The sequence below is a fragment of the Glossina fuscipes genome, unplaced genomic scaffold (genome assembly GCF_014805625.2).
Source record: "Glossina fuscipes isolate IAEA_lab_2018 unplaced genomic scaffold, Yale_Gfus_2 60, whole genome shotgun sequence".
Classification (NCBI taxonomy): domain Eukaryota; kingdom Metazoa; phylum Arthropoda; class Insecta; order Diptera; family Glossinidae; genus Glossina; species Glossina fuscipes.
In genome coordinates, this window is record NW_023998432.1 from 2,978,793 (window position 1) to 2,990,548 (window position 11,756).

The 11,756-nt window shown below is 42.4% G+C and overlaps 1 protein-coding gene across 1 annotated transcript; it reads left to right on the top strand.

Annotated features, from left to right (window-relative positions):
- The first annotated feature begins 9,262 nt into the window (after positions 1-9,262).
- LOC119637666 lies at positions 9,263-9,946 on the top strand. The gene has a single exon (XM_038033862.1). It carries the CDS (start codon positions 9,263-9,265, stop codon positions 9,944-9,946), a length of 684 nt encoding a protein of 227 aa, XP_037889790.1.
- Positions 9,947-11,756: the final 1,810 nt, after the last annotated feature.

Below are 11,756 nucleotides of genomic sequence, written 5' to 3' on the forward strand. Positions count from 1 at the left end.
TTCTTCTTTTTGCTTTTAATCTGCGTGCGGAGAGAGTGCGATAGCGAAGAACCGCTCGCGATTGACCTTAAAGATATCCCTAGCGCTGGCCGTTCAGTTGAGTTCGATAAAGAGAAATCAAAACTAATTTTTCTCGTAAATTCGCGGCAAACGCTCCACACCCTGCTGTATGCAATCATTTGGAGTCTGGCTGCCAACCTATTATATATATATGTTATATCTACATTTATGGACGGTTTTTACCGAGGGTTCAAGGTTTCTGTTACAAGTCAATTCTTTCGGGCATTCATTGCGTTAAACTTTGCTGAAGTTGCCATTGCCATAATGGATATTTTATTTATTTCTTTGATTGGGAAAATAACAAGAGGAGAGTCATTAAAATCACTGCAGCAAGTAAAAAGATATGATTGAAATGTGAATAAATTTTGAAAGTCGTCTTTTAAGGTCTGATGCTTTCTAAAAAGAATATGAATTGAACGATGTGTTATTTTGAAAAATTCATTATATAAAAAAAATTTCACGTTTTCAATACCATATAATATTAATATGATAAATTTGGATTGGGTGGAGCGATATTTTGAATCTCATCCTATAAAATCATTCCTACGAAATGTAATAAACATTTATATTACGAAAAAGTTAAACTCTTAATTATCTTATTTAGTTCACAACAGTAATTTAATATAGAATAATCTGTACCAAATTTGGATCGCATAGCTCTATACTTCAGGCCCATATACGCATGAAAGTAAACATTTTGCTTAGCAACAAAATTCATGGAAAATATGCTTTCACGTGGAGAGTTTTCATGCTTACATAAGCATATGTATACTCTCCTATTATTTTAATTTGTCTTTTGTATAAAATTGGTAATCTTAACACAATGCTACATAATTGTAATATATACAATGAACTAAAACATGTAGGCACGAAATCAATTCTTAAGTCAATTTAAATAGGAATATTTTCACATCAATTTTTTTCAATTTTTGGGGGTGTATCTATCGTGCAAAAAAAGAATTAGGTGTAAATATATATATGTAATAACATGAACTTGGAAATCTTAAAAGCGTCGAGTTTCCGACAACTCAAAAATCCATAAATTCGTTAATGCATGTAACTATCTTCCTCCATCTATTGTTTGGTTGGTGGATGGCAGTTCTATATAGCTTAGAATTCATACTATATACAATATTATTGCAATTTTTCAATATTCTTCGAATGATAAATTATTAAATTTTGATTTTTTCAGTCATGTAGAGTTTTACAAGCGTAAAGTTCTCTAAAGTGTGCTCTTAGAAATGTGACTCAATTCCTATTACGAACGATTGTTATAAACTTATCTCTAGAAGCATAATGACAAATATGCCGATGTTCAACTAATGGCCGTAAAAGGTCTGTTGTGACTGAAAACAAACAGAAAATATAGTGAAACTTTTTGACTTGAGAGACGGCTTTACAAAACAGGACAAGGTTGAATTATATCTTACGCTTTACCGTACAAGTAAAATCCTTCTGCTCTTTGGTGCCTTGAATTTTATCTAAAACAGGTAAGAAAATTATATTCGGTCATGACTAACACTTTTATAACCATCGCCGACTGCAAAAACGGAAACCAATTAAATTTTCATACTCTATAATATTGGGTGGGCGCGACTGATTTTTTCTGTTTTCAGAATAAAAGTTGAAATTTATATTGTCTATGTTGTACTTTATGAGTAACAAGCAAAAATCACGGAAAGCAAAGATGCGCACAGGCGCTGTAAGATCATTTTCATTTTGTTTCGCAAATTTGTAGGCAGTGTCTTGATTTTCGCTGACGGGAGAATGATACCAAACAGTTGGGCAACCGGACAGACAGCATGCTTAGGTGCATTCAGGATTTGAAACTGGCCAAAAATTTATATACTCTATGAGTTTTTTGAAATTTGTCTGTGCACGTTATAAAGATATTGAAAAAAAAAATTAAATTATGATGCGCTATAATATTGGTAAGACGATTTGAGTTTTTCTCTCTTTATCACGTGACTACAGCATCGCAAATAGAATGTGCGTTCCAATTTTTGTAGGTTTATTTGCTGTAGTTTATGAGTAATGAGTAAAAAAACCCATGTTTTGTTCTGAGGTGTTCTCAGCTTACATGATGTTGCAGGCGTCCGTTGCGTCCGGTTTGTTCCCCTTAAATTTGATGTCGAACATTTTATATATATAAATACAAAGTAAGAGAATTTTCTTCGTAAAATATTAAGCGTTTAAGTCGGTGGAAAGCATATATTATTTTTCATAAAGGAGTTCAAAAAATTGGCCCGTTCAATCCAAATGTTCGCAGTAATTCAGTATGTCGAAATACTGACGCTCAGCGGTTTTTGTCATATTTTAAAAATTGCATTTTTTTATTTTTTTTCGCTGTGTTTTTTGTTGTTTCGATCGGTATGGCAACTCTGCGTGCGTGTTGTCGTCGCGTTTTTATTCTGTGCAAAAAATATTTCAATTTTTGTAGTGTATTTCTTAGCTTTTTTGCTTTATTCGTGCTTAATTTTAAAAATTCTCTAAAAGAATAAATTGTGAACTTAATGTATATGAATTTAATAACCATTTATGTGAAAAAATCATTTTGGTTTAGCGTAATCAACAATTGAGCTCTTAGTAAAAGTCTCTCTTTTTGCCAGTTAATCTATGTTTACAGTTTTTTTAGCTTTTGCTCTATATTTAGAGTAGGCAGGGAAGAGAGAAATTTGCTTGAACTTGCTGAAGGTTTGTACCGTGGAATTAGTTATTTTTCTTATTTTCTTTCGTAAGCTACTTTTGTTGTTTTCAATGGACATGGATTGCTTATTTACACCCTGTCGTGCGAAAACAGGCCCGGAATCTGAACGATTCATTTCTTGTTGGCTGTGTGATCAGTTTGGACATGCAAAGTGTTCTGGTATTCTCGGCCGTGCTGTTGACGCAGTCGCTGACCCTTCTAAGGGTTTACGATGGTCATCTGCTGACTGCAGAAAGCGGGATATTGATTTCTACAATCTCTTCAAGGAGACGAGAAATTGTTTCTCAGATTTGAGCAAAAATCTCAGCTCCTTGTCGGAGAAATTTGAAATAATCAACACTAGGTTTGATGAGTGTCGTTATATTGCGCAGTCATCTTCCTTTCCAGCTAAAAAAGTTTCAACTCATAGCGTAGCATGTGGTTCGTCACCTCTGAGTTCTTTTAAGTCCGTTTCGTCGGTGCAAGTTAGCGACTCTTTAAAGTCTACAAAGAATGTTAGCGTTTCTGCTGCGGCTGAGTCGGCGGGAACATAAAAGCTACAAAAAGCCGGGAAGCCTTTCTGGCTTGACCTATGCTGAAGTGGATCTCCTTCCATTAATGTCACTCAATCTTCTCAGGCGTCATCATCTAAAACTATTAATGATAATAGTAAATCGTCTTTTCCTCCTGGCTGGTCGAGAATGAACGCCGGTCGCCAAACTGAGCACGTTGCACAAGCTGCTGATGCAAGTGTGCGTACGCCTTCTACATTTTCCCCAACTCATAACTGCCCATCCGTGAACCCTGCTGCTCCTAGTACAGATGACATATGCTTGAAGCCAGTTCCTCCCAGAAAGGCAATATTTGTGTCAAGACTGGCAACAGATACATCTGTTGATAACATAAAAAGTTATCTGGCAGCGAAAACCGCTTCTGACAATTTAAAGCGAGTTAGTATTTTCAAATTGGCTCCTTCTCAATCTAGAGCCATCTCACCTTTTAAAATACTAGTTCCGACTGAAAATATGGATTTGATGTTAAATAAACCATTGTGGCTGGTTGGATCCTTAATTAAGGAATTCATCCTTCGGGATCGACCCATAATGCTAATGCAGTAGCTCCTTCCCCTTCAAAAAACTAAATATTCCCTGAGATTAGTGTCAATCGTCGTCCATCTTTTACTTCATCTGAGGATCCTTATCATCCAGCAATGTGTATTTCCTTTCATCACATGATGGTTCGTTGAACTGTTTTAATGTTCCAAATCCAATTTTTTCAGATAAATATTACGACTTTCATAAAATCAATATTGTATTGCTAAAATATCATCTTTCACATATAAGGCTTGGTTGCTCAACCGGACGTATTGAAACCTTATTGTCATCGTTCTACAATGCATTAAATCTAGCTATTACTGCATATGTTCCGATCAAGCAATGCCGAGCTCGAAACAGGTATCCCCCGTGGTTTAATACGACAATGAAACATTGCGTGAGCAGAAAAAACACGCTATTCAAATAATATTCTATTTAGTGAAATGGATAAGCTTTTATCTGCACAATAGAGCCTTCAGGGTTTTGTTTAACTTCATCACCTCGGATGAATTCCCCGTTATGTCTGACGTACCTCAAGGAAGTCACTTAAGTCCCATTTTATTTAGTTTATACATTAATGATCTCCCATCCGTGATTAATTCCAGTCAGATCTTAATGCATGCTGATGATGTGAATTGTTTTCTTCTCTCTAGAATCGCAATCACATCAGCTTCAAAGTGACTTGAATAATTTGGTTGCACGGTGCTCTTTGAATCTTCTAAAACTAAATTTAAATAAATGTAAGAAGCTATCTTTCTCGAGAACAAAGTAATTCATTACTCAGTATTTCATTGATTCGCATAAGTTGGAGGACATCGATACGTTCACAGGTTTAGGCGTTCTATTTGACCATAGATTACGTTTTAACTTGCATATTGAGCTGTCGTTAAGCAAAGCTAGGTCCACGCTTGGTTTTTCAAAGCTTGGTCCAAAGAGCTTGATGATCCTTACAGTACGAAAAGGCTATAAGTAGCACTTATATGGGGGAACGTCGACGCGAATTTTAGCCCGGAACAAAAAGGACCTTTTTTTTTTTGCTCATCAAAATTTTTCGGCCTTTCCGTATAGTAGTATGTATATGGGGGAACGATGTCCGCACACTTCCCCGCTCCCACCACATGACCACACTCCAAACGACACACATGCACACTTGGTCACATACAACCGCACATACACGCGCACATACACGCGCACACACCTGGGCGGTGGAATGGGGCAGCAGAATCACCAATGCTAGAGGCCGTGCCCTACTGGAAGCGTTTGCAATGCTAGCACTGGCGCTGATGAATGACGGACAAAAACACACGTTCAGAAAAGCAGGCTTTGCATCAACGATCGATATCACTTTCGTGAGTGATAGTCTGGTGCCAATCTTTATGGAGGTTGAGGCTCGGCGAGGCAGAGGAGTTATAGGCTGGACTCATAGGGGTCCGAAGTGGAACGACACGTCGTTCGACGTAGAAACCTTTAGGCTGACATTCTCTTCCCAAGCCATAAATGGTGATACAGCGGAGCTGCTCGTACGCGAAGTGTATACCGCTATAAACGAAGCATGCGACGCCTCAATGCCTAGGAGAAGAACGTGCAAAAAAGACGCCCCGTGCTACTGGTGGAACGCAGACATAAGCTCGGCTAGGAAGGAGTGCCTTAAGGCCAGAAGATCAGTGCAGGGATCAAGGGGGAAGCCAGGCTTCGACAGTCGGGTCCACGCCTACAAATGCCTGCGCGGGGACCTAAAGAAAGCCATTAGGCGCAGCAAGAGAAGTTGTTTTGAGGCTCTCTGCAGAGAGGCTGATGTCAACCCATGGGGAACCGCGTATAAGGTGGTCCTCAAGAGACTTAAAGGGCACGGCCGGCCACATGTCACGTGCCCTGTCATGCTGAGTAGAATTGTAACAACACTTTTCCCACATAAGCTGCCGTACCTAGCGGTGGACTTCTTCGGAAGGGAGCAGGAGCCACCCCCGGTTGTTACCACGGAGGACGTGCTTGCGGCCGGCAAAAGAATTGGCGACAAAAAGGCCCCAGGTCCGGATAGAATCCCTAATAAAGCCCTAAAGGCAGCGATAAGGGTAAGGCCTGAGATATTTGCCCTGCTTATGCAACAGTGCCTCAGAGAAAGGGTCTTCCCGGAGAAATGGAAGGTGCACAGACTGGTGCTGATCCCGAAAGGTAACAAACCGCCGGCTGACCCGTCGTCGTACAGGCCTATCTGTCTCGTGGATACGATGTGCAAGCTGCTAGAATCAGTAGTGTACGAGCGTCTGCTGAGAGTAGCCGAAGAAAACGGTGCCCTATCTAATAACCAGCACGGCTTCAGAAGGGCGCGGACGACAATAGACGCCATAAATCACGTAGTGAGGCTGGCGTCCGACGCCATAGCCGGGGATAGGTGGAAAGGGGGCGCCAAGAAATACTGTGCCCTGATTACACTGGACGTTAAAAACGCTTCTAACTCGGCGGATTGGGGAGCTGTCCGCAGGGCTCTTATAAGAACGCGGGTCCCTAGGTATCTATTGGACACCATAACGAGTTACTTGTCGAACCGTACGTTGGTGTATGAAAGCGACAACGGCACAGAACTGTATAAAATATCAGCAGGCGTCCTACAAGGGTCAGTTCTTGGCCCTCTTTTGTGGAACATCATGCATGACGATGTCCTGAGGTTGGAGCTGCCCACCGGCACAACGAGTATTGGATTCGCCGATGATGTTGCGATAGTGGTGGTCGCAAAGCATAAATAAGGTGGGCCTAGAGCTGGCTGAACACAAAACGGAAGTCGTGCTTGTGAGCAGCCGGAAGAAGCTAGAGACGTGCGAGATAAGAATCGGGGACCACATTGTGCAGTCAGTCCCCGCGTTCAAATACATGGAAGTGATAATTGACCACCGCCTCAACTTCAGGCGGCACATCGACTACGTGGCGAAGAAAGCGGCAGGCATCCGGACGGCATTGGCAAAGATTATGCCAAACGTGGGGGGTCTGAAAGCAGCTAGAAGAAAGGTCATAGCCACTGTGGTGACGCCAATCATTATGTATGCGAGCCCAGTATGGGCGGGTGCATTGACTGCAAAAGCGGCACTCCGAAAATTGGCGGCGATATATCGCCTCAGCGCCCTGAGGCAGATTTGCGCATTCCGAACCGTGTGGGAGGAGGCGGCGCTAGTGCTAGCTGGCAATCTGCCAGTCGACATCCCGGCCGATGAGATGAGCCGCATCTACCAACGGCGTCGCGGCAACGATCTCTCCTCGCACGTTATAAGAAGCGAGGAGCGGATGGCCTCGTTAAGGATTTGGCAGTCGAGGTGGGAAAGAACGACCAAAGGAAAATGGACGTTCGTTCTTATCCCGAGCATAAGACGATGGGTGGCAAGACGCCACGGCGAAGTAAGCTATTACCTAACCCAGATTCTGAGTGGCCATGACTGTTTTCGGAAGTATCTGCACAGATTCGGGCACGACAGCTCGCCTAACTGTCCGACATGCGCCGATAAAGAGGAAGATGCGGAGCACGTAATGTTCCACTGCTGCAGATTTGAGAATGCGAGGCCTCAAATGCAGCCGAACGGGATCACGAACGAAATGATCGGCAGTACAGCAGCCTGGAACGCCATACACGCTTTCGCTAGCACTACTCTCGTGAAGTTACGGCGATTGGAGAGACAACGGGTGAAGGGCAGAGGGAGTGGAAGCCGATAGTGCATTCCACTGAGGTCCCACCATCAGAAGTGTGCTAGCGACAACCAGCCCCGCGAAGTAATACATAACGGTGGTCCCGCGGGGGAGAGTGGTAGATGAAGTATGTGTGGGGGGTAGTTTTTAGTACGTATGCGCCAGGGATGGCGAATCGTGCATGCTGCTATAAAGCCCAGCAGTATCTTTCGAAGATTTTCTACCTCCAGCTCACAGAGCAAAAAAAAAAAAAAAAAAAAAAAACACACACACACACACACACACAACACCATCCCTTGATCGTTGTGATTTCGTAGCGCGCGGACGTGTTCGAAAGTGCTCCGTTTATATGGTAGGCGATTGTTATCAGAAAATTATCCTAGAGTGGAATTCTTGTATCGGAAAGATAAGTAAACGATAATTTAAAGAGTGATAGTGCTTTTGAGCGTCTTATTTAGTTATAAAGGCATTTAAAATACAAAGTGAGAGGTCAGGTTTCGTTTTCTTTATTCTTTTTCTCCTTTTTTCTTCTCTGTAGGTTTGCCCGCTTTCGTGCTTATTTGGAGGTCGTTCAGTGCCACCTAGGTAAATAAAGGAGGTGAGCAAATCACGGGAGGACTTTGCCATCTATTGTTGGTATAAAGCAACCCTGTGCATCTGCGAAAAGTTTTAAAACATTACGCAATAGCACAGACTTACTCCTTGTTTTTCAAGGAACAGCTTAGTGTAGCATAGCTGAGGGCGACATTAATTTAACAAGCAGTATTGCTCAACCCTACACCGACCCAGGGCCTCAGAGGGGAAAAGACTAACAATAAAGTAAGTACAAAATTTGTAGAAAATACTGCCAACGACAAAAACATACATACAGAAACATACTCTGCACACACAAGAAACGAACTCGCGTACAAGGACGTCACAAACATACACATACACAAGTAGATATACATAAATACATTAAAATAAACACACACGAACACACGCACACGAACTTATACATAGATATATACATCCACACAATCAAACGTAAGAGGAATTCTCATATACATACATTCATAACTACATATACAAGTAGACTAACATATATAACACTAATAGGAAAATTATGCCGGCCAAAACCGGAAATAAAGGGACACTTCAAGGCGCACAAGGCCCCACGGGGGATAGTCCGGAAGTGTTACCCGATCCGTTCAAAAGGAGTATTCGAATCCAACGCTCACCTGAGCAAATCGCCGGGCAAAATACGCAAATGAGAAGTTAGTCCTCTCCGCCGATCCTTCAGGAGGAATCTTTGATGATAAGAGAAGGTGAAAACTCTTTTGTCGAGCTAGGAAAGAAAATTGGAGAACTCATCGAAATGATGGCCCCAACTCCTTCTACTCCGGCTAGGCGTACCATTCATCAGCCGATGAGAGATTTGGTGGACATGCTAGCTGTGCTTCATAAAAAAGCCGCAAAAGAGTAAGGAAATAAAATGCCAAAAAAAGCGGTCAGAGATGGCACAACCCAGACCTAAAAAGGAGGCAGAGTAAACGACACGAAAAGGCTCAGAGAGGAGGGATCCACGGATACTACTCCTGCGAAGAAAAGTAAGCGGGCCAGTGATGGGATAAATACCAAAAAGGAGGAGCCAAAGCAATCAAAATGCGGAAATGAAGAGTGGACCGTGATCCAAACAAAAAATAGAAAGGTCAACCCAAGCAAATTGGTGAATAGGTCGGATGCAATTGTAATCAAGCAAACGGGCACTATGTCATACAGCGATATGCTGAAAAAAATTAAAAATGATGGGGAGCTGCAAAAAGTCTGCGAAAATGTGACGAGAATACGGAAGACACTGAAAGGAGAAATGCTGCTGGAGTTTAAGCAAAGTGCGAAGGAAGAAAACCCTGCTTACCAGAAATTGGTGGAAAAAGCGCTAGGCCAGGAGGCTATTGTTAAACTAATGACCACGCAGACAAAGATCGAATTTAAGGACCTGGATGAAGTTACCTCAACGGATGACTTAATAGCTGCTATAAATACGAGCTTCAGTAGTCTAAATATCAAGAAGGAAGCAGTCACCTCAATCAGGAAGGCGTATGCCAGCACACAAACTGCAACTCTATCGGTTCCAACAAAAACTGCTAAAGAGTTACTTGAAGCCGGAAAAATCAAAGTTGGCTGGGTAATGAGCAGGATTAGAGAAAAATCCACAGATCTTAAATGCTTTAGATGCTTCGAGGCAGGCCACATTGCTAGAAATTGCAAAGGAAAGACAGATAGAAGCAAGTGCTGTCTAAAATGCAGCGAAAAAGGGCACCGCGCAAGAGACTGCAATAAGAGCCCGTGCTGTGGGATTTGCAAGGAACAAGACAAGCCTCATGACCACCCAATGGCCGGCAGAAATTGCCCGGTAAATTCACGCGGCTCTAACAACAATGGACAGCCATGAAGTGTATGCAAATAAACGTAAATCACTGTCGTACTGCTAAGACAGAACGTCAGAGAAGCTTCGATTGACATAGTAGCCGTAAGTGAGCCATACAAGGTAGGCTGCGGAAACAGTTGGGCAAAGGACAAGACTGGAACTGCAGCCTTTTGGCAATGCAGATTGCACCCGTCAACCATGAGATTCATTTCAGCAGGAGAGGGCTTCGTCTGTGTCAAATATAGAGAGGTTTATCTTTACAGCTGTTACTTTCCGCCAAATATAAACCACGCGAAATTCGAAAAACGTATAGATGAGCTATGCACCGACGCAAGAGGAAAAACACCGGTAATTTTCGCCGGTGCTTTTTATGCCTGTAGTAGTGCTTGAATCCCTAGCCTCATTGGATTTGACAATCCTAAACGTAGGTAATGAAAACACTTTCAACAGAGATGGTCGTGTTTCCGCGATCGATATTACCATGGCCAGTAGTGCATTGGCCTTGCGTATACGATAGGGTGTTAGCAACATATATACACACAGTGACCACGCAGCAATAATCTGGGAAATACAGCAGAGCATGCGGGCGAAAAGGGTAAAACACCGTCTCAGGAGACCCAAGTGGAAACCAGAATCGCTAGATAAAGAACTCTTCAAGCTTACTTTGGAAGAAGCTGAACCCAGAAACTCAGCTCAGGCTGCCGTCGCGTAGGTTTTTAGCACGGATTATAAAAGCCTGTGACGGTTCAATGATAAGACGTCGCTTCTGTAAGTCCAAGGAGCCAGTATACTGGTGGACTGACGAGATAGCCGAACTAAGCACTCAATGTAACAGAGCGAGGCGTGTCTACCAAAGGTCGAGAGGGACTAGTGCTTACCACAACCACCAAGAAGAGTTCAAACTCAGGAGAAGGCTCTTAAAAAAAGCGATAATAGTCAGCAAAAAAAACTGTTTTCAGAAACTGATAAATGAGATTAATTAGGACTCATGGGGGATGGCGTATAAACTGGTAATGAAGAAATTGAAGTATTCTGAGCAACCAAGCTGTGCTGAATTTGTGGAAGATAATTGGTACACTGTTCCCACAGAAAGCCAGATTCGTATATGTGCCACTGAGGGAGGAGAGGGACAATATAAATCTTACAGGCCCGAGGAGATTGCGGCCATCGCAAAAGAAATAAAAGCTAAGAAAGCGCCTGGCCCTGATGGTAACCCAAATTGCGCTATTAAGCAAGCCATGTTGGCAAGGCCTGCTTTGTTTGCGAGCACTTTCAACGCTCGTTTGAAAAAACAAATTTTCCCAGATAAGTGGAAACAACAGACGTTGGTGTTGCTGCCAAAGCCAAACAATCCGTCGCATGTTGCAAATGCATACCGTCCTATTTGTCTATTAGATACGATAGGCAAGGTGTACAAAAAGATTATTCGAACTCGTTTAGAAGCATCACTGGAGAGATCTAAAGGGCTCTCGGACTTCCAATTCGGCTTCAGGAAAAAGAAAAGCCCAATGGATGCAATGGAAATGGTCACAAATACCGCAGCAGAAGCGATCAAAGGTAAACGTTGGATGGAAGGCGACAAAAAGTATTGCCTAATAATAGCTTTAGATAGAAAAAATGCATTCAATTCAGCAAACTGGTATTGCGTCATAGCTGCCCTACAGGAAAGAAGAATTCCACATTATTTGATTAATATAGTGGCCAGCTATTTTACCGGCAGGAAACTGAGATATCTTACGGATAACGGGTGCAGGGAGAAACTGATCACTAGAGGGGTACCTCAGGGGTCAGTCCTAGGCCCTACGCTGTGGAACGTAATGTACGACGATATCCT